Below are 22,146 nucleotides of genomic sequence, written 5' to 3'. Positions count from 1 at the left end.
GACATTCAAAGCTCTTCTTTGGATGTTGGCTGCCTTTTGTTCTGTTCTGTATCTACATGATCCCACACTGTTTCACTAATGTCGAGGACTGGGCTCTGGGGAGGCCAGTCTGACTGACGTGTGTGGTATTTTCAGGTATTTTACTGCATTGGGATCGTTGTCATCCTGAAAAATGAAGCTTTTACCAATCAGACACTTTCCAGATTGCATTATAAAGTGGTTCAAAATCAAGTGGTATTTTTCTGATTTCACAATTCCTTTAATTTCAACCCACAGCACCAAGATCACTGGCTGATATAGTTACATACAGTTCCAAACCGGCACCGAACCTCCACAGTTTTCAGTTTTCAAAATTTGAATTCTTCACTTCATGAGACCTGTTGCCACTGATTTTTCAGGCTGGTTCTTGTGTAATTTGACTTCCTCAGACATTTCCCCGCATTTTCCTTCCTATATTTTCCATTGAGACCATTCCTGGTGAGGCTGAAGGACCAGATCCATCTCTCCAGCTTTTGCTGGATTTGGTTTTACTATTTCTTAAGGACATCACTTTAAGATATTAATCATCTGATGTAGATATTTTCTTTAGGCCTGCTATTACTACTTTTTGTCCTAAATATTTATTTTTTATGCCTGAATGAGTCATAGGTCAGTGTTAAGTGGCTTAACAAACGAAAACTCTTCTGAATACTGTCCGGTAGAAGGACTCGACTAAAAAGAAGCAGAAAAAGGAGCCAATGTCCAAAAACAAAAAACTTTGCCAGATCTTCAGAAAGCCTGCAGAACTTAAGTGTGACTTCTTGGAAGCAAAACATAAAGAAATAAGTGGTGACAGAAGACGTCTCCACAGTACTGTAAACACACACTGATTATTGCCAGGAAGAGAGATCTTTGTCCATCAACTGTATAAAAAAGATGGCCACCTTGACATAAACTGGCATTTCAAAGCCACAGTGTTAGCATTCTGGCTGCTATAGTGTTACCTTTAGGAGCCACATGTGTCTATATTTGGACAAGTAGTGAGAGTACAGACCCAGGTGCCTCCTAATTAAAGACTAGAATTTGACTCACCTCAAGGTGGAGAACTTCTCAGGCAAGCTGCATCACACAGCAAACCACAGTGGAGAGGCCCAATTCAGTGACTGAAGTTAGCAGAGGTGAAGTCTAACAGATAGCTATTGAGTACAGCAGCTTCAAATAAAACTGAAAAGTGTAACTTATTGAAAATAAAAAGTGAGCCTCTTTTAGCCCAGGCCTGTCACAGTGTCATGAGAACTTCTACACTTCCCTTTCTGTCACTCTTCATCATAGACAGTATAAAACATGAATATAGTCACAGTGAAGCCACCTGCTGGTTTGTGAAGTCCTATTTTGAAGCCTAGAGATGAAATCAGGTGTGATGAGTGAGGGTCCGTCTGACTGTCAAACATCGGGTACATGTTCTTTAGCTAACGTCTGGTGAAAGCTGTTAGCCGATGACCTTTCTGACTTTTAAAATAACTAACATTTACAAAATTAACATATTTTATTCATTATAAACCAAAATGCCTGACTAAGTCCATAAACCTCTCATTAAGATAATTACTGATGTCAGCACCTTAACTTTTTACAACTACAGATAATGCCCCCTGGTGGCCTTTATAGAGAATGGCGGTTTTAAGGCCAAAAACTGCTTTTTATCCAGTAGCTTTGTATTTCAGTTCAGAAGCTGACACTCTAGAGTCATGATAATCAGAAATATTTACCAGGGTTATTTATTGAGTATTAAAGCATTTTTCATTTGTTCCACTTTATATTAAAAGTGGCTTATCCGATTAATTGAAACTAAAGTGTTTCAGAAACAGTGACATATTTTTTGGTGATCAAAGGCTCTTTTTTTCAGCCGTGTCGCAGACTGAACTAACGCTCTCAAAGCCTGGTGGTGTGGTGGTGGAGGAGGAGGGCAAGGAGGAGTCATGAAATAAAGAAAAGAACAGTAACAAGTGCAATACAAACTAAGCTGCATAACAACGACAGCAAAGAGCTGGGTGCTTCAAATTAAATCTATTTGGGTGCTCATTATAGTATCTGCTAATAAAAGGTTGTTACTGCCAAGCAGTGTCTCCCATGACTTACAGCAGAGTAAAGAGAGGTGAGCCTTCCCAGAGTGTTCAGCTGGGAAATGTTGACAGGAACTGACAAGCACCCAGAGAGGTCATTGTGTTGCACACAGCTCCCTGCAGAGGATGGGTTTCCATGGAAATAAGTTACTCCAATATATAAGTATGAGACTATAGTGAGGAGGAATAAGGGGGGAAAAGTGTCTTGTAAGGAACATTTACACTTTAATCATTATTTGTAATTCTAGGTTGTGTTATATCATCTGTCCACTTGGGTTGTTGTGCTTTAGTAGATTATGCACATGTGCTAAATCTGTTGCAGGAATATTTCAGGTTGACAGGACTGTGAGTTACAGGTTGGGTAGGGACTGTGTGTAAATATAGGCAAAGCTATGTGTGCACAGCGCAGGTAAAATATTCAGAGTTAGGAGTGCTGTGTAGAGTTAAAGAATTAAGGCCCCAAGGTCAACAATTCTTGATAACGTTTAAGCACAAGGCGTGTGAGCTGATTCAGTTGACTGCAGCAAAAGGAATCAAGTCCTCCTTGAACTTTTTAACAGTGCCTGAGGAAACGGCAGGAGTTATGTGCTTGGCTTCTTGGAATAGATTTTCTGTGCAATTATACCAGAAAAGTAAATGTGTGTTTTTGTAGGGCATGAAGAAAATGTGACAGCATTTAAAAATAACCCCAATGATCAGGCAAAATAGTTCCAGGAACTAAATAAATAAAGTGTTTTCTTTCTCTGAAAAGAAATTCAGTCCAGTGTCTCTCTGATGCACAAGCACACCTAATGAACTCTCGGTTGACAGGCTTAGAGTCACCACATTTAGAGAAATCAAACTGTTTGTAGTGTTTGCATTTTGTTCCCTTTATACTGTGTATGATTCACAGCGCTGAGGGCTACATATCCACTCTGGCACAGGTGATGAATGTGATTTCGCTTCAGCAAATCAATCTGGCAGAATAAGTCTCAGACTGATGAACTGTCCAGGTGTGGGCCAAGGCCACCAAACCGGTCTCAACATGATTAATTTTTTTTCTTTTTTCTTTTTTTTGTGTGCACTGATGACAGATTTGCTTTTCTTCATGAGATATATTTCCACAAGGGAACAATGTGGAAAAATGAATGGCTGCAAATAGAAATCACAGTGCTATTTCACTGGCAGTAAGATAAAGATGAGGTATGCTGTATTTATTTGAAAAACGTTGAAAAAAACGTTTGAAAAAAGTTCCTGTGCTACATCAGTTAAAACAATAAATATAATTTCTAACAAAAAAGCCCATTTAAAAAAAAAGTAGGATATAACAAAATAAAACAGCTTACTGAGATAACAAGCACTCTAACAGCTAAATCAAGGGAAGTAAATAAGCTAGATAAATAAAAATATTTTAAAAAATATATAATAAAACTATGTCAGAAGCTTTTGAATATATTACAATAAAGTGATTCTTTAAAGTAAAATAGATCAACAAAAACGAATAAAAAGGTCAGACTAAATATAGCAAAACAAGCACAGCAAATGTCAGATGGCAAAGTGGGTCAGTGTACACAGGGTGTAAAGTACAGTGGACAGTGTAGGGTGGAACTACAGTGGCTGGGTAAAGGTTAAAAAAAATCACCAATCAATCAAAGCAGTGCTGGTTCAGTTCAGCCAATCCAGCGTTACCACAGCGCCCTCTACCGACTAACAACGACCAGCACAATAACAACAAAAAACATGGCGGCGCCCATGACTACCCGCTCCTCTGGTATTCTTTATTTGTTCAGTAAATAACATTTGTTACATTTGTAACAGTGTTTCTCAAACGGGGTGTTAGACTCAGAAAAACGAGGTAAGTATCATATCGCTGCATAAACGTAACTGTACGATCACATTTAAAGCTAAATACGGCTACTATTTACCGGACAGCGACTGTGACTCTTAGCCTCACTGAAGTGACCCGGTGTCCTACTTTGTGTTGTGCTGCAGAGCATTTTGTCCCACGTGTTAAGACAGGGTGTCATGTTTTATAATCTTGGCTGTGTTTACTTGCCTAGACCCATACAGACAAACAACCAACCTTACCGTCACGTATTCATCCCAGCACGCGCGCTTCCGTGCACTTAAATAGATATAAACTTTGTGCCAAAATAATGGGGGAAAGATTAAAGAAAAATATATACTATACTATAAAATGAGTTTTTAAAACAAATCACACATTCAAACAACCCGATGATGGCCGAAGAAGACTGCTCCAAATTTTAGGAGCTATAATGACTATAATAAAAGCGTTCCCTACTTTCTTCAGCCAGACTTTAGAAAAAAGTGCCTGCAGAGCCGATTGAAATATGGAACAAGGGATAAAAATGCTGTGTATTTATGCTGTGTAGCTTCCATTCAATAATCAGACTACACCATCGACTTATGAAGAGCATAAAGGGAAGCAGGCATGTCTCTCCTGTGTTTCATCTGAGATAGTCCGGATGCTGTTCTGTAGCTGTAATTGAGCTGTTGCCTCTCCTGCAGGTCATCATGTCCAGACTGGCAGTAGTGTGTGGGGGTTCCAGAGGCATTGGGAAAGCAGTGTCCTGCCTGCTGGCAGAAAGAGGCTGCAGGGTAGCCGTCGTCTCCAGGAACAAAGACGTCGCCCAGGCAACTGTGGCATCTCTGCATGGAGGTATAATGCTGTGCTGTGTGTAATACAGTGCTTAACAAAATTATTAGATCACCGGATATAAAAAGAAAGCACAAGTATTTTAGAAGTCTGCGAAAAACAAATTAAATTACTGAACTCACTGAACTGAATTGTTGTTTTAATACCCAAATTATAACCAGCACACTGGACTTCTCTCAGAACTAAATTAATCAAGCAGAACATTCAACCACTGAAACATTTTTAGTAAAATAGCAAATTTTTTTAGCATTAAAAATATTATTTTTATTAACAAGCTTGCACAAACTGGTGGATTAACCATTCCAGAAACATAAAAAATTATTTTGGTAATTACCAATAATGTTGATTTAAGGTAGCTGTGGCGTAAACCTTACCCTGGATTTTGGTCTAATAAATGAGTTAATGAGTAAAGTGTACAGACATGTGCCAGAGCTATTAGAGCTTTTCATTAGCGTGCTTTTTTCTGCACAACGGCCATCCTCTAAAGGAAAATTACCAATTTTTATTTTCAAAAGTATGGCTTAATTTACTCAAGCTTAAAATACAGATTTGTTATGAAATTGGCAAAAACAACAGAGAACAACAGCATATGTTGTCTTCATTCTTACTTACAACACCGAAAAGCCAAATTTTGAGAAGGAAAAAAAAGAATGAATTTCACAGTTAGTTTAAGTTTTTGTAATTTTTGTAATGTGAGGAGTATTTATAATTGAGATGTTTTAAGAAGTTTCATTTACCCACTAGATAAGCAGAAGAAAATGGAGTCACAGATACAGTTCAGATCAAACAGAGTAAATAAAAATATGCATCAAAACCTCCTTGTGTAGATTTATTCAAAATTACAAATAATACAATTAAAGACTTCTCTGTATCATTTTGATTTAGTCTTTGCAAGTACACATTATAAATAAACAAGCATGTAGCTCCTTCTTTCTTTATAAATATGGGTGGGATATTTATTTTAAATAGTCTAGCTCTACACTGCCATCAACTGTAAGTAAAAGATGGACATGACATTGGTATGATATCTCACACTGAGGGTTTTTTGGCTTTGAAACTAGATGTGACTAAACAGAGAGACTCTGTGCACTCTAGTAACTTGTCAGTCAGTCACATGTTAAATATCATAAACCATTAACCTTTGTATAATCCTTTGTGACTATAACGTCGAACATATTTTACGAAGACAACACTGTTTTGTATTTGGCAAGGCTTGAAATGAGAGCTTGAGAACATAAACTCATCAGTAAATAGTTTATTGAGGTCATAAACCAAGTTAGAAGACATGGTAGTTTTCTCACGGCAACTATACAGTCAGACTTTCAACCAGAGGAGTCGCCCCCTGCTGGCCATTAGAAAGACTGCAGGTTTAAAGCACTCAGAAGCTACACCCATTTTTAATTAAATATAGTGTTCAGTGTAGACTTAGAGGACCTTTATAAACATACTGTAGTGATGCCGACAGTAGATCTGATGTGTGTCCTCTCTAGATGAGCACATTGCTTTTAGCTGTGACATCTCTAAAGAACAGGAGGTGCAGAAAACATTTGAAATGATCCAGAAGACCTGTGGAAACATCTCCTATCTCGTGAACGCAGCCGGTATCAACAGGTGAGCAAGCACTGAAGTTGACACCTCTACTGATTCTCAGCTGCATTTGCAGACATATTTAGACGCATGTAAATGCTGAACCCCTGCAAGTTGCTGTTGTCTGTTTGCACAGGGATGGTCTGCTACTGAGGACCAAAACAGAGGACATGGTGGCTCTGCTTCACACCAACCTGCTGGGCTCCATGTTGACCTGCAGGGCAGCGCTGCGCAGCATGCTGCACAGCCAAGGAGCAGCTATTGTTAATATAGGTACTTGATGATTCACATTAGTGGTGTGTCTTCAATTTAACCACTAGATGGCTGTGTTACTACTTTTATAGATTCAAGTCAGTGTACCCTTTAAGGAGGATATTATTTTGTACGGTGGCCCTGAGAGGCCAAACGGACTGCAACTTAAGAAAACACCAGCAATAAGAAAAACGCTGCAAAAGCACACAAAACACAACGGAAATAGGAAAAAACAAAACAGAAATAGGAAAAAAGACAACGGAAATAGGAAAAAACAGATTTCCAAAAGCACAAGGAAAGTGTTTCTGGGGAGACAATAACCCAATGTTGCAGGGACCAAAATATGCTAAGAATTGCGCTGGGAGACACTTAAAAGAAGTGGAGGATCTATCGGTTTTGTGAGGAAAGAAAAGATGAGAGGTAAGTGTGTTAGCCTAACTATTAGCCTAAAAATCCATCATCAGTATTATATGAATCATGATAAAACACACCAAGCATGCTTTGGGTTCGTGCAACTTGTCCGTTGGGTTATTGTCTCCCCAGAAACACTTCCCTTGTGCTTTTGGAAATCAGTTTTTTCCTATTTCTGTTGTCGTTTCTCCTATTTCCATTGTGTTTTGTGTGCTTTTGCAGCGTTTTTCTTATTGCTGGTGTTTTCTTAAGTTGCAGTCCGTTTGGCCTCTCAGGGCCACCGTAATTTTGTGCTCATTTTAGTCCAAATAAAATCAGATACTGACAATTTCTTTGAATTCACGCAACAAGCTTGTGGATGTATGGTTTTATGTTTCTTTTTCCTCATGAACTGTAATCAGATACATTATGAGTGAGAGAGAGAGGTTACTAAAAGAATCCTGAATAGAAACCTCCCAGAGAAAAGATGGTGGCACAAGTAGGCGGTAAAGTTTGAGTTTCTAGTGTTCCAGTTGTTTTCTTTTTTTTCTTTGTTTTGTTGGTACATTAAATACAGAAAATAATATGTATTTGTTGAAAAAAGCAGTTTGAGAGGCTAAAAACAACCTACATAATTTACAGAATAACAACTGTGTACTGCTTCTATATGTAGCACCATAAAATAAAGTGAAACAAAATCATATAGAATATAATAAAATACTAAATGTAACAGAAAACAACAAGTTTAGTTAATGGCAGATGATATTAGTCTCAGTATTGGGGAAAGTGTAGTAAACGGTGCAGGCTTGGGGAAAAAAAAGCTGTGAGGTGAAAGAACAGATGATTCTCTGCTAAACAGATGTGTGGAGTTATAAACATTACTGCATGAGGAAGAGATTACCTAAATCAGTCTGTTAGTGGAAGTTCTCTGCTGCCTGTTCAGTAAGTGGTGCAGAGGGTGGTCGGGATTATCCACAATGGATAAAAGTTTGTTGAGGGACTTCCTCTCAGAGTCAGCCTTCCTGGTCAGTTTATTGGTCTCTGATGTTGCAGACTAAAGGAAAGTATACACTGCACTCGTCACAGGGACAACTGAAATTAAAAGTAACTTGAATATACCTAAGTAACGGCTCAAGCTGTTTCAAGATGGTAAGACTTGCTCCTAGAAGGGCTTTGTTGAAATCTCGAATGCCACCAACACCTGGGACTGCAGCTCTTAAGAAGCACCGGATTGACTGCATCCTGTAAGAAAATCCAACCAGAATCTGAAACCACAAGCACGGCTATAATAATATTAATGTGAATTCTCCCTCAAGGTTTACAGTGTTTATATTTCTTTGTAAAGAAAATCTATGAAATTATACAGACAGAGTAACAAATTCTTCATCCAGCACGCTGGGAGTCAGGTAACTTGATTGTGATTCATATTAAATGTGGAATCAAGTCATCTTAATGGATTTCTCTGGTCATGTCTGCAGGCTCTGTTGTGGGCCTGAAAGGGAACTCTGGCCAGTGTGTCTACAGTGCCAGTAAAGCTGGTCTAGAGGGTTTCACTCGCTCCTTGGCTAAAGAAGTTGCTTCACGTAATATCAGGGTTAACCTCCTGGTTCCAGGTACAGAATATGCTTCTGATTCTTTCACTTTTCTCTCTCTGTCTTCTCAATATCTGCTACAATCCACTGCTATCAGAGAACCACACTGAGCCCTTTAACCAGTCAGCGTTCAATTTACGCGTAGTGTCATTTATATCGAGCTACGTGTTGTTGGTTCCTTGGAGGACTGCGCGCAAGTGGTTGTGTATCTCTTTGAGTAGACTGTGTGGACAAATACCTAATACCAAACCAATGAGTTTATATACAGTCACTGATGCAAACAGACACAAACGCAGTACCGTAAAACAAACACAAATCTCTTGTTGACTTCTCCCACTCATGAACAAGACCATGAGATACTTGAGCTTCTCCACGTAAGGCAGCAACTCATCCCTAACTTTCCTCCAGCTGCCTTATATTCCTAAGAACCGTGGCCTCACTTTCATCCCTGCCACTTGACACTCTCTGCTCCAATGCAACTTGCAGCGAAGATTAGATCCTTAGATTAGTGATTGGTAATTAGTACAAAGCACTGCTTGTGTCAGTCTCTGTCATCTCATTGCTGTTTTTTCCCCATCTTTTGGTAGGTTTTATCCACACTGACATGACTGCAGGGATGAGAGAGGAGGCTTTAGAGCGCTCCATCCCTCTGGGGAGATTTGGAGAGCCGGAGGAGGTAGCCCGGGCCGTCCTCTTCCTCCTGGAGTCCCGCTACATTACAGGAGAAGCGCTGGTGGTGGACGGAGGGCTGCAGCTGGCCATGTAGGGAGTAACAGCTTCCTCCGGAGCTACTGTTTTGAATATTCAGTGTCTTATTTTAGGCATTAAGTGTCACTGTCGATTGAGAAATTTATGACTGATAACAAAAAGAAAAACTTTTGAACTTAAAGCCTTACATCTTAAGTTAAATCTAGAGCTCTGCCCAAACTAAGTTAAAAGTGATACCTGGTAAGCTGCTGGATTGTGAGATGTGTGTTTATTACTCGTATCAGATGTATTGCTACTGCAAAAGCCTTCAGATTAAAGCAAACATAATGTATGTTGTTAAAACTCATTTACTTTCTTCTGCTGAGTCACTCTGTTTAGCCACAGTGGGCGTGGCCTTTGAGAGTCAGTCATGACTAACGCTGCTGACTCCAGAGTGTCTGGCCTAGTCCAGACCTCCGTGCCCTGGGGTCCTAAATTTGATCAGTGAATTTAACGCTGTTGGTCTTTTTCCATGACTGTAAAGCACCCGCCCGCTTGCACGCCACTGATCCTTACGCTCATGTTTTGTTCCCCATGTCCCCCTGGGAGACCCCCTCACAGCCGCCACATGTTGCCCTCCACAGCCTCCTGCCTGCGCCCCCCAAGCCCACCTCTGGCGCGGCCTATAGAGCGAGGAGGCATTTGGGGCTGCAGCTGGAGGGAATTAAAGGTAGCGGTGGAGGTAGGGGGGGATTTTTAGTGCTGGGAATGTTTTGAGTGTCTAGTTACTGCTCTGGACCTGTACTGTGGATGTGTGGGGCTAGAGGTGACTGTCATGCTCACTGATGAGATTTGCAAAGCTGTTATCAAAACCTGGACTTTAAATGAGCTACAGTGTGTGGGGGGCTGTTGTGTGCATTTCTCCTCTAAGTGTTGTATGTCTTTCTAAACGGAGCAGCCAGCCAGGTAGATGGACTCAACAGCCATTTTTCAAGTCTATTTAAACTCATTTTAAACTGAATCTGGTCTACTTTTAGGTTACTATTTATTTTTTAGGTTACTATATATTTACTTTTTTTGCATCATCTGATGTTTGCTGTGATGTTCACTCCAGAAACCTTGGTTTTGTGTTAAAACCTGAATGCTCCAGACCAGCAACACACAAAACTTCTGCTTTTATAAAAGTGCTCACATTTCCTGACGATCAGTTAAGAGAGGAGCTTAGAGACCCAAGGTTTTGGGTGATGACACCATCTGGAACAGCTGCTCTAGACAGGACAAGGCAGCCTTTTCTGACAGGAAATGATTAATACAGACAGAACGGGTAAGTCTGCAAGGTAAGATTTAAACCAGCCTAACGCTGATCCAGACACACCCACTACTTGATGTAACCTGTTTAATGTGACTGTGTAACAGTGACGCAGTATCAAAAGCAGAACAGTGTAATTCCCAGCATCTGGACCCATCAAAATGTCATTTGTAACCCTAAGAAGGGCAGTTTCAGTCAAATGTAATTTATAAAATTATAACTAAAATTTATAAAAAGTGTTATGCATTTCCTAAAAGGCTTCTCAGCTACAATCTTTTCTAAAATCTTTGGCAATTAAGGTCACCTGGGCTTATCCCTAGCTATAACTTTCCAGGTAAGAATAAATCCAGGTTAGATTTGACGTTTTACAGCAAGGGTTGGGTTCAACAATAGCATGGTTATACCAGGTGTGAACAGAACCGATTAACATGAATAATAATATCAGGCCACACGAGAGTCGCAGTGACACAAAGTATATAAAATAGTTTAATTTTGCTGCTGAAATCAGTGAAACTTTCCAGATAAGGACAAAAATCACTAATAGAGTGAGTAGATTAAGGCACGATGCTTGAATGAACATGTTGTACTTTATCTACAACACAAAGATGTTTTTACTTGATCAGTAGTTCCCCAGAAACCCTGGCGAGCTATTGCTCAAGACCACTTTAAAAAATTGCAGGAAGGTGTGGCTCCAAAGAAGCAAAGTAAAAAGAACTGAGGGGTGGCTTGAGACTTTTGCACAGTACATGTACCCCTTGTTGGGAATCACTGTGCCAAATCACTGCTTGACTTTATAGCTTTTTAACATTTTTAGCACAAGTGGCATTTCCTGTGACCGATAATATGCCTTTTGGCATCCTTTTGTTTTAGAGAAGCCTACCAGTCCACAAAAACATTCACACTGTGCCTGAAGAGTTTGATTTTTTTTATTAACATTTTATAACCTAAAATAGTATCAGGAGAACAATCCATATACAGGCATTGATTGGCATAGAAATGTGCAAACACAAAGTGTCAGCTGACCGAAGCTCAGAAAAAAAGATGCCCACAAAGGAGACAAATCGTAGATATAAATATGCTTTGCTGTTGATTTCTTAATGTTGAGAGTGTTTATTACCCATGAATACTGAAGGAAAGAAGCAGGTTTTTTTTTTTTTTTAAATGCATCCTAGTAAAAGTTACTTGGCACTGTACAAGTGTCCAAAAAACATGCAAAGAAACTGTGTTTGCATTAAGTGATTTAAGGCAGTAAATATATTTATAAAACTTCATGATAGACAGGATTGTTTTATCGGTGAACTGAAGGTTGCAAATATAATTTATGTTAAGATTGCTTTGGAAAGTAAATAGCATTTTTTTTTTCCATACAAAAATAAAATGGACAATCTGTGATGTGTGTGACGAAAAACACTGAAACCCTTCACAGCACCCTCTCTTAAGTGAGAACGTTTCAATTCACACTTCAAAAAAAGGAAAAGAAAATCAAAGAAGAAGAAAAAGTAATCACCTAAATAACCCACCATCATTTTAGTTTTTCAGTATTACACTTCACATCCCTCCACTGACTTGCTTTTACTCCCATTTTCTCTTGTTAAAACCAACTTTCCTTAAGGTCTGCTGCACATACACATCCTTTTAACCAAACGTTAAATGTCTTCTGCCCCCCCAAAACAAAAACAACAACAAAAAACACCGTTTGTAAGGTCCGGCCTTGTCCAGTATCTGATCTACAACCTAAAAGCGCAGATTGTATGATGCTTTAACTATCTGCACTGTGCTACATAAGCCCTCACAAAAGTGGGTGATCTCCTTCGTCCAAGCTACGATGCTTTGAATCATTCAGTCTCGTTTCCTCAGCTGGTGTGATTGCTACTTATAAATACAGTATTAGTTGGTGAATTGCAAATGGCACCACTTGAACATGCATAGTGATTTGGTTTCATTTTTTTGTATCTTTACAGAAAGAAAAAGGCACTTTAAAGGGTAAAACAGAGTCAGGCATACACTGAACAGTCTTTTCTTGTGGTAAACACCTCAATCACTTCCAGATCCAGTTAATAAAATGAAACTTGGGGAAACAACTTGATGAATTCTGTAATACATTAGTGTTGTGTCATCCTATTTAGAACAAAGAAGCATGGCAACACCTTTCTCACTTTGCCCACCCAAGCTTAAATTCAGTATCTGCAGTTCATTGGTGGTGGACAAGAATATACTCTGCCTCTCCTCGTTAGGAGTGCCCGGATCACAGGCAGCTTTCTGGCTTTTCTGGGTAATCCTCACACCTCTGACTCGTCTCTACAGGTCGTCGCTTTCCACCAGGCCTCCGGGCTGCACTGGGCTGGAGTCGGGGAAGAAGGCCGCCTTCACATCCAGACCTCTCTCCGTCAGTGCTGCGTAGCGGCTGGTGGAGGGACGCACCTTTTTTGGCTTTGGGAGGTTAGGCTGCTGCCATTGAGCTAAAGAAGGAATAGAAGTATTTAAATAGTTTGTATAAAGGAAAATGCTGGATTCAGGGAGAAGTGTGTGATAGCTTGGACTTACTGTGGACATCAAGCCGAGCGGTGCTGGATACGATGCCGGCGTCATTCTTGGCTGACACGGTGTACCAGCCGGCATCTTCTTTCAAGGCTGGCTGGATGATCATACATAGGTAGCCACAGTTGTCCTGGTGCATGCTGGGAAAGAGGAGAAAGAGCATTGACATACATCAGATAACTGATATACATCAGACGTCAGAGACATGACACTTACATAAAATAAGGTAATATTTAAATATTGTTTTTCTTGGCGTACTGTATCTATAATATGAATTGTCATCGCATGTGTTGGTGCTGTGATGGCGTGATCTCCCTACTCCTCTGGATTGAAATGTTATTGAAACCGTAACTGTGCACATGTTTAGGGCTTGTATAACTTACTGGGGAAAATGCTTTCTAAATCTCATTTTAGGGCAAAGTCACCAAACCAGTTTGGTTTACTTATTCCTGTTTACCTGATTCTGTCTGTGTTGTGAGTGAAAGACTCATTCTCCCTCTTCCAGAAGATCTGCGGATAGGGAACCCCCGTCACACGGCACTCCAGTCGCACAGGATGACCCTCTGCAACGCTCGTGTTCTGCAGTTTCTCGATGAATGAAGGGGCCTTGTGCATCTCTTTGGCTAAGGAGAGAGAAGGTGTTACTTAGATGCACTAATGGACCAGGACAGCAACATCTCCTGCTGGATGTTTATGGAAGCCATTCACAGTTAAAGTTAGTTTCCAGGTAGTTTCTAATTTAGACGTTATTAACCCTAGAACGGTCTGCTTTCCCATGAGTCCCTCAAATGCCACCCCATTAAAAAAAAAAAAAAAAAGTCTCTGTTCGTGCTGATCGTTCTGTTTACCTGCAACGATGAGTTCCAGGTTGAAAGAGTTCTGGCCGGCTCTGTTGCTGGCGATGCAGGTGTAGATGCCTGCGTCGCGGCTGGTCACAGGTTCGATGACCAGCGAGTGCACGCCGTTTTCTCTCACCAGCATCTTATGGGCAGAATCAGGGCGGATGGTCTGTCCGTTCAACTGCCAGATGAGGTCAGGAGTGGGCAGGCCGCTCACCTACAGGAGGGGAAAAACACAGAAGACATTACATTTGAGTGAATGCATGAATGCTCACGTCGTGCCTGTTTTTGTTGGAGGAATTTGATTGTTATCCGCATGTTCGTGTTTATTGGGAGTATGAAAACAGTTTAGTTAATCTTTGTTTGTCTGGGGGAGACTGGTCACCTGCATGCTTTGTCACGGGAATAAACTGGACTCGGAGAAGACATGTTTCTCTTTGCAGAGAAACCCAACACCTGCTCTGCTGCCTCTGGCCCACATGGAAAATGTGCCACTATTACAATGTTCACATTCTCACAAAACAGCAGACTAAGCAGTGATAAGTACTTCTGGAAGGAAACCAGTGCGCATCTAGAAGTTGAGACATTTTAAGAACGGAAAATCTAGAAAGCCTCAAATGACCTGCAAATAGATATTTGCTATAAATATCTTCGACATTAAGAGCTCTGAAGGAATGGAGACTCTGGGTTTATTTCTGAAAGGCCCAAAAAGACAGGCTTTTTATAGAGAGTTAATTGTGGGTCTGCTTTATTTTATTACATGCACCAGCTTTTCAAAGAGGTTCCTCGGTGCCTCAGGCCGCAGGGAGACGAGGTGAAGATGGAGGGGATGAAGAAAGAAAACGAGCACGGGTGGTGGGAGTGGTGTAAGGGGAAATAATTTTAGAAAAACCTGATCCCACTTAATCCCTGAAAAATGACACCTGTGTGCCCTGTCTGTCTGTTGTGAGCCATTCATAAAGTGATGAAAAATCTTGTCTGCGCTAGTTCACTAGAGGAACTGGAATGCACGGAAAGGGAAATGCTTCCTTGGCAGCACTGACATGGAGCCTCCCTGAAAGCAATACAGACGCTGAATTAAAGGGTGGATTTGAAATGGTTTTTTCTCTATTACTATGATTAACATATTCTCTTTGGTGCGGGCATCTTTCTTTCTAGTCACGTCTCACTTATTTTAGACTCTTTGGTTTATCAAAGAATAGCAGCGATAGTGTGTTCACCTGCAGTCTATTCAATAAGCACAGCAGGTTAAATCAAAGCAATGGCTTGGTGAGTAGGGTTAAAGTTCAAATGACAGATTGTAACACACAGGGCTGAAACCACAGGCACATTAAAGTTCATAGCTTGACACGCCATACTCAACCAAAGAAAAAACACAAACCCAAAAAACAAAAAGTTTGTTTTTTCTTCTTTTTTACATCAAAAACGCAGCATCTCAAAACCAACTCCCTTTTTCTAACAGTTGATCAAAAACTATACCGCTCATTTGAATAATTCACCAGTGAAAGCACCAAAGTGATACAGTGTAGCTAATTTTACCTGCAACTAAACAGTCACAATTCATTCTTAACCACCTCTGTCCATTAAACCTGACATCATTAATGATTGTTTAGCTTCTTTTACTCTCCATCTCCTTGTCACTGCCCCAAACTTCTTTTGCTAACGAGGTCAGCCATTATATTGCACTCATCACTGGCAAGTTCACCACTAAGGATCTTTTTATTGTTTTGACCAGCAGTTGAATTTTGAATCTGTCTATTTTAAAACCATCCCATTAAGATAATTTTAAGATTATTGTTCTCTTGTATTTAACTGCTCCAAAAGGCAGCAATAGGTTGCTCAGAAATATTAGCAGTAATCACATAAAAAAACAACAACCCTGTCTTGCCTCTCTTTTAGGCTAAAGGAGATAGACTTTGGAACAGGCTACCTGACTTGATCATATTAGTTGATTCTGTGGTTTAATTTAAATGTCACCCAAAAGCACATTTTTTAACAAATAGGTAAGACTTTTCATAAGCACTCCCCTCATTTGTCTAGTTTATTTGTGTAGCACTTCCCAGATGTTTTTGTGTGCCAGATGTGACCCTAATGCTACAGTACAACTGATATATGGCCCATATAAGAGGGGTCAGCGTTGAGCCAATGTCCGTCGATCAAGGCCAAAAGTAGACCAACAACTGTAGATTTGGACCAAATTTGGGCCAAACATTCACTGGTACCTGGGTTTGCCTATCATTGGGTCTTCCAGTTTCCTTATGTAAATATAATGCAGTAATGCCACATTAATACATAAAAAGTTATGACTATATTTACAAAAGATAAAAAAATAGTTATCGAAATTACTTTTTCAACCATGTGCAGCTTTTGATATTAGAAACTTCTTTTGTAAGAGTGTGCCAGGCCATCAACCTTATATGTTGTTTTTGAGTTCCTGAAGAAAACCTGGGTAAAAACAGGGAGGGTTTGCAATCTCCACATAGAAAGTTCTGAAATCAGGACCGTTTCTGTCTGGCAGCAGTGCTAGCCATATATTAACAGTTTTAACAGGGAAGACCTTTCTCAAAACAGACTGAAAAGAGAATCAGGCTGCCACTAATAAAACCTGCCATGTGCTATTACATCACATCAGTCCAAACACTGTGGAAAAACTCGATGCTTCCAGATTTGGACCATTTCATCGACTTGACCTCCTACAATAATAAAAGCTGTATGCACAGCACATTGGTATATGTACGCTTGTTCATGTAATGCAAGAAGTTCTAATTGTGAAACATTTTGTAACATTGTTAAAAAGTGCTGTATAGGTGTTTTTAATATTGTTATTAATTGACTGAGCAACCACAGTACAACCATAGTTCCTTCCTTCCTCTGTTTTATCACCGTGTACACCCATGCTGGCACATGTTACACTAGAGGTGTGTATTTACCTTGCAGTCCATTCGACACAGACGGCCTTCCTGAACAATGAGGTCACCAGGCGCCTGCAGGAAGTGGGGGCGGAAGTGACGCTCTTGGATGTTATCGTTCTCATCACCGCTGTCTCTAGACCTGGACCTGGGCCTGATAGAGAGAGAGAGACAGACAAAGGGTTTCTGGGATTAAAATTTAAGCTCTGAATTAATGAGATATTTTGGAAAAGAACAAACTTTTAGTTTTTATTTGCTGACTGTTAAACTCTCAACTAAGGCTACACGAGGAAGCACATAAAATCGTAGGTGAAATCCCCCCTGTCAGAAAGAGTAGAATACTTTAATCCTTTAAACCCTGACCTAATTTACCCTTTAAACCAGGGGAAGGCAACTCCAGGCCTCAAGGGCCGGTGTCCTGCAGGTTTTAGATGTGTCCTTGATCTAACACAGCTGATTTAAATGGCTAAATTACCTCCTCAACATGTCTTGAAGTTCTCCAGAGGCCTGGTAATGAGCTAATCATTTGATTCAGGTGTGTTGACCCAAGGTGAGATCTAAAACCTGCAGGACACCGGCCCTCGAGGCCTGGAGTTGCTAAAAATGCTAACCGTCATCGGTGACGGGTTAGGGTTTAAAGGGTTAAAAAAAAAACCTCCAGTTCTCTTTCCCCTACTTCCACTTCCTGTTTTGTGACATGTAAAAGTCTCTTTAAGACTTGTACAGCAGGACAGGACCTGGAGATGTTCTTATAACTATACTCAAACACAGTGACATCACCACACTGCCTGAATATCAGCCAAGGAGAGAAATAAAGAGAGCAGGAGACACTGATTGTTATCTGGATCTCTCTCCTTACTCAAAACATCCTTAAGCTCTAATTTAATCAGGGTGTGTTCATCTTGATAACAGATTACAGGTGTTTTTTATGTTCTGTAAGCGACCATAAGAATGTCTGCGATCGTCAGTGCATTTTTCAATATCTGGCCTTGCACGACTGCATACTGCATATACAAGACCATTAGAGCAATGAAAAACAGAGCCATGCTAACAGGTGTTCCCTCTCATTAACACTGAGCTTTTCTCCCCCGAACAGTGGGATTCAGCTCACGGCAAACATTTGCTTAAATAGAAGCTTCTTGGACTGTTTTGAATCCGTGCGGAAATGTGTGAGCGAGCACAGAAGCACGTGCAGATGGTGAACAGCCTGCACCACACGCGCCAGACGGAGATTTTGTTTGTCTTCTCTCCATCTGCTGCCAGCCTCACCTGCGCATGTGTCCAGGTGCTGAGCGCTGGCTGCGACCTCGCTGGTTCACCGCCTGGACCATCATCCTGCCAGTGCAGCTCACCCTGCCCTGAGAGAGGAAGAGAGGGAACTTATGAGGTGATAAAACGCCAGGAGCGGCAAGTCAGACTGAGAGGAGGAAATGAAATGTGAGTGTTAGAGCTGGAAAAGACAGTTCGAGGGCCTGTTCGACATAAACTTTGGAACCTCTTCAGGGTTTTCCTGTCTCATTCAACCCCCTCTTCCCGTTCAAGCCAGAGAACATTATTTTTATGAGTGGTGACATATCAGACAGGCAGTCGAACATAGGTGTTTGCATCGTTTTTTCAACTCACCTCAGGGTTGCCTGCCAAGATGGTGTAGTTGCCGTCATCGTCCAGTGAGGCTGCAGCAGTGTGCAGGGAGCAGGTTCCATCAGGATCTCGGCTGATCCTGTAGTGCTCGCTCCTCTTAGAGATCTGCTTACCATCTTTAAACCAGTAGACCTGCGGCACAAGATCATACAATTATCAGACAAGTTTTTCATGGACTGACTTTGGCACTAACATCGCAAAGAAATCACTTTTTTTCCCTAGCAATACTTGATGGGATGGGAATAAGGCAGACTGACTCCAGGTCGGCATTGGACTCTGCTACAAGTTCTGTTCATAACTTGTTATTTAAAGATGATATGATCCTGTTGGGCAAGCACAGTGGCTAGGACTAAAAGCAAAACTTCTAAGGACATTGTTCTTAGCCAGAAAAGGATGGAGTGCGCGCTACAGGGGAAGAGAGCTGGAGATTGACAGACAGATTAAAGGCATTGCTTTTGATTTACTGGGGAAGCTTTGCCCCAGTCCTCACCTGTAATCATAAATGGGTAATGACTTAAAGAATAAGATCGTAGCTACAGTGGCAGAAAGGCTATTCCTGGAAAGGGTGAATGGGCTCATTAAAGACTGTAGGAAGACAGGAATAGTAGAGATGCTGCTCTACCATATCAAAAGGAGGCAGTTGGGGTTGTTTAGGTCGCATTCTACCAGAAACAAGCTGAGGAAAGATAGGTTTAGACATCTCTTCTTGGGCTGCTGCTCCCTGCCACCTGGTCTTAACTAAGCAGAACAGGATGGATGGATGAATGAAAGGTAATACTCCATGAATATTTGGCCCCTATCTCATTTCTTATTTTTTTCCGTTAAACCTGTCAACACAGTCTGATTAATACACACAGAGCCAACCAGCCAGTTAGTCCCAGAGTGTATTCCCGCAAAGAGCCTCTCCTTATCCCAGTGTACAATAAATGTACAGTATATACACTTTCCATCAGCACCATCACATATCAGGAACCCCCTCAAGCCAGGAATTTGAACCTTAATAAATGCTTCAGAATAACATATGAATCATCCCAGCTGTGTTTAAGTGCGTTGATGTTCTCTAAATTCGATGTAGACCCTCTCACCTTTGGTTTGGGGTCTCCTTTGATCTTGCAGGAGAAGGTGACTGGCATGCCCTCAAAGACTTTGTAGTGTTTGAGTTTCTGGTCGAAAGATGGTGCCACCCCTCGGCCAGCAGAGTTCTCATCGTGCTCCACGTCATCGTCCGATTCCTCCACCGGAGAACGCTCCAAACGGTACTCGATCTCACTGATCAGACGCTGCTCAAAGCTCGACACTTTGTATTCCTAAATAAGTAAAAGAGACAAAAAAATAGATTTAGACAAACCCTGCAGCAGAAACACTGCATTAGTGAGAGAGAGTGAGTGGTTTGTGTGAACCCATAGCGAGTGCAAGTGCATTTAAAAGCGTGAGGACAGCTATCGATACAACCCATTTTGCCCAATTTTAACTTTTTACAAACTCATAAAAACTGTCTTCAAGGTTACTGAAACTACCAACTTTCTCCCAATTTCCTAACTGTCTTTATCCACATGAGGCACTCTCTCATCATCTTCATCAATCTTTCAGTGCTGGAACTCTGAGGAGGCAGTGGAGAACATCTGCAGAGCAGCTTGCTCTGATGACACATCACACAGATAATGACAGGCCTCCGGGCACAGCTGCAGAGCCAACATATATCCTCCTGAACTTGCTGTGCTGCTTAGGATCACAGCAATTATAGAAGTCCTGAACTGGCGAGCTATTATCCGGTAATAATACAGAGGCGGCTGGTTCCATGTTAAAATCTTTCAAAGTAAAGATGTGGCCTAAAACTACAGCATGCACTTTGTGATGGCAGCAAAGTGAGGACAAACATGTGGTAGAACCAAATGTGCTGATTGATGGTTATGTTGCAATTAAGCTCTCAACATGCTTTAGTATCTAAAATTTATATTGCACATTAAATGAAAATAGGCAGTAAAAGGTGCAGATAAGGACAAACACTAAACACTCTCTTTTGTGAATATTTGCAAACCAACCGCAAAAAGCGACCAGTGGATATAAAAGTTGAGTGATCAGTAACAAATTCTGTATCCCTGTATCCTTTCTATAACACTTGTTTCCAAATGAGATAACTGCCACACCTGATCCCGCTTCAGTTAAACTGTACACGTTTATGATTTTTGTGTGCATAGCTTGACACAGTGATATTTTAGAGTGAAAGAAAAACCAGGAGAAGGTGTCAATAACCTTTTGAGGGTAAGAGTCTCTATCAGATGATTTGTCTTCCTGTTGGGAGAAAAAGAGGCTTTGTTTGTGTGTCTGTCATGATGGATTAAACAGGGCAAGAAACAGTTGTGTTTTAAAGTTTGCTGTTGCTAAATTCTTTATATAAAAGATGGAAGTAGCCACGGTGATGTGAACCACTGGTTTGTGGATTCCAGTTTGGGGGCCATAATCATTACTTATTTTAATAAGCGAATCTATCTAAATAAAAAACTGAGGACACTAGCGAACTGTCAGTTACTACTAAGTATATTTTACTGCTTATTCGAATAAAAATCAGGATAACATATAGAAAATAAACATCATGCTGTATTAAAAGAGACTTTAAACTAGTTATTGAGACCATAAATCCATCAGAAAAGTGTCTACTGGGGACAGAGATGATTGGAAAAGAAGGGTCATTTTCTCATAGACTTCTAAAGATCTAACCTTTTATTTCCAACCAGATAAAGCGCCCCCTGCTGGACGTTAAATAATCTCAGTTTGAGGTACTTCCGTATAGGCTACGTCCACCTCTTATAGTCTGGTTTGTGTGCATGTTCAAACTTACCTGCTCTCAAAAGAAAAAAAGAATACAAACACATGCAAGACACTTTATCAAATACAAAGTGGCATAATGCACTAGTGCTGATGCCTTTGCAAGCTTCGCCATGCAAACTATTGCTCTAATCAGCTGAGTTGCTCCGCATACAAAGAGGCAGTAGCACATAGGGGTGGCAGAGTGCTAACTCTGACATTGTGGACACAAGATGTGATATGGGGATGCTTACTGGCAACTTTCATGTAGTCTATGTGTGCATGTTGCTGAAGGATGATAATGCATCACTGTGATGTCCTCCATATAGTCTGATTTGAATCATTATTGGCTATCCCAGTCTAAAATGCTATTGAAATACACTGAAAGATCTAAAAAACAAATTAAGGCTTTGATTTCTCTTTCTTTGTCTTTGAAATTCATAACCAACTCTGTGGGGATGTTGTGCTTCTTTTCTGTTTCTCCAAAGTGACTATTTGGTGTCTAAGAGAGCCTTTGAACAACATGTTTGCAGCAACACTTGGTTCTAGGAGTTTGCATAAACAGAGCTTTTTATGGAGGGCTCTGGAGGACTTTGCAGTGTTTACACCCTGCTTTCATAACGTGCACTCAGCAGTGTTTACAGTGGCTTGGGGTGGAGGAAAGCCAGTGATCATGAGATAGGAATGACAGCAGCGAAGTATCAGTGGACACACAGAGAGGTGCATGTGTGGTATGCATGCAGCAGGGGGATTTGTGCCGGTGTAGATATGCTGGTAAAACGGTTTCATGCCTGTGTGATTTCAGGTTTGTGCGTGTGCTGTTTTGTTCCTCCCTCCAGTGT

At 40.8% G+C, this 22,146-nt stretch overlaps 2 protein-coding genes across 8 annotated transcripts in view; one reads left to right on the top strand and one right to left on the bottom strand.

Annotated features, from left to right (window-relative positions):
• Positions 1–3,585: 3,585 nt before the first annotated feature.
• Positions 3,586–12,043, top strand: cbr4 (carbonyl reductase 4). The gene is made up of 6 exons (XM_040039823.1): positions 3,586–3,933; positions 4,608–4,758; positions 6,246–6,366; positions 6,479–6,615; positions 8,463–8,597; positions 9,164–12,043. Exons 2-6 carry the CDS (start codon positions 4,614–4,616, stop codon positions 9,340–9,342), a joined length of 717 nt encoding a protein of 238 aa, XP_039895757.1. The 5' UTR covers positions 3,586–3,933; positions 4,608–4,613; the 3' UTR covers positions 9,343–12,043.
• palld (palladin, cytoskeletal associated protein) overlaps positions 11,690–22,146 on the bottom strand; it is a 69,127-nt gene continuing 58,670 nt past the window's right edge. For 6 of the 7 annotated variants that reach the window (XM_040039817.1, XM_040039816.1, XM_040039820.1 and 3 more), the window contains 9 exons: positions 20,753–20,791; positions 19,585–19,806; positions 18,482–18,631; positions 18,128–18,216; positions 16,880–17,012; positions 13,959–14,166; positions 13,568–13,733; positions 13,117–13,250; positions 11,690–13,031 (listed from right to left, as the gene is read on the bottom strand). In XM_040039817.1, the coding sequence (XP_039895751.1) occupies positions 12,871–13,031; positions 13,117–13,250; positions 13,568–13,733; positions 13,959–14,166; positions 16,880–17,012; positions 18,128–18,216; positions 18,482–18,631; positions 19,585–19,806; positions 20,753–20,791 (1,302 nt within the window). In that variant the 3' untranslated portion in view covers positions 11,690–12,870. The remainder of the gene's footprint in view (positions 13,032–13,116; positions 13,251–13,567; positions 13,734–13,958; positions 14,167–16,879; positions 17,013–18,127; positions 18,217–18,481; positions 18,632–19,584; positions 19,807–20,752; positions 20,792–22,146) is intronic. The other variant, XM_040039821.1, reaches the window with a different exon arrangement.

This window comes from Simochromis diagramma, unplaced genomic scaffold, assembly GCF_900408965.1.
Source record: "Simochromis diagramma unplaced genomic scaffold, fSimDia1.1 OVJJ01000026.1, whole genome shotgun sequence".
Taxonomy (NCBI): domain Eukaryota; kingdom Metazoa; phylum Chordata; class Actinopteri; order Cichliformes; family Cichlidae; genus Simochromis; species Simochromis diagramma.
Note: the sequence above shows the minus strand (reverse complement) of the source record. Positions and strands in the feature narration are given on the sequence as shown.

Excerpts from the sequence above, each read along its gene's own strand:
- cbr4 (XM_040039823.1), top strand. The coding sequence starts at position 4,614 with ATGTCCAGACTGGCAGTAGTGTGTGGGGGTTCCAGAGGCATTGGGAAA. Across the intron at positions 6,616-8,462 it reads AGCAGCTATTGTTAATATAG|GCTCTGTTGTGGGCCTGAAA; the intron begins GTACTTGATGAT and ends TCATGTCTGCAG. Across the intron at positions 8,598-9,163 it reads GGTTAACCTCCTGGTTCCAG|GTTTTATCCACACTGACATG; the intron begins GTACAGAATATG and ends ATCTTTTGGTAG.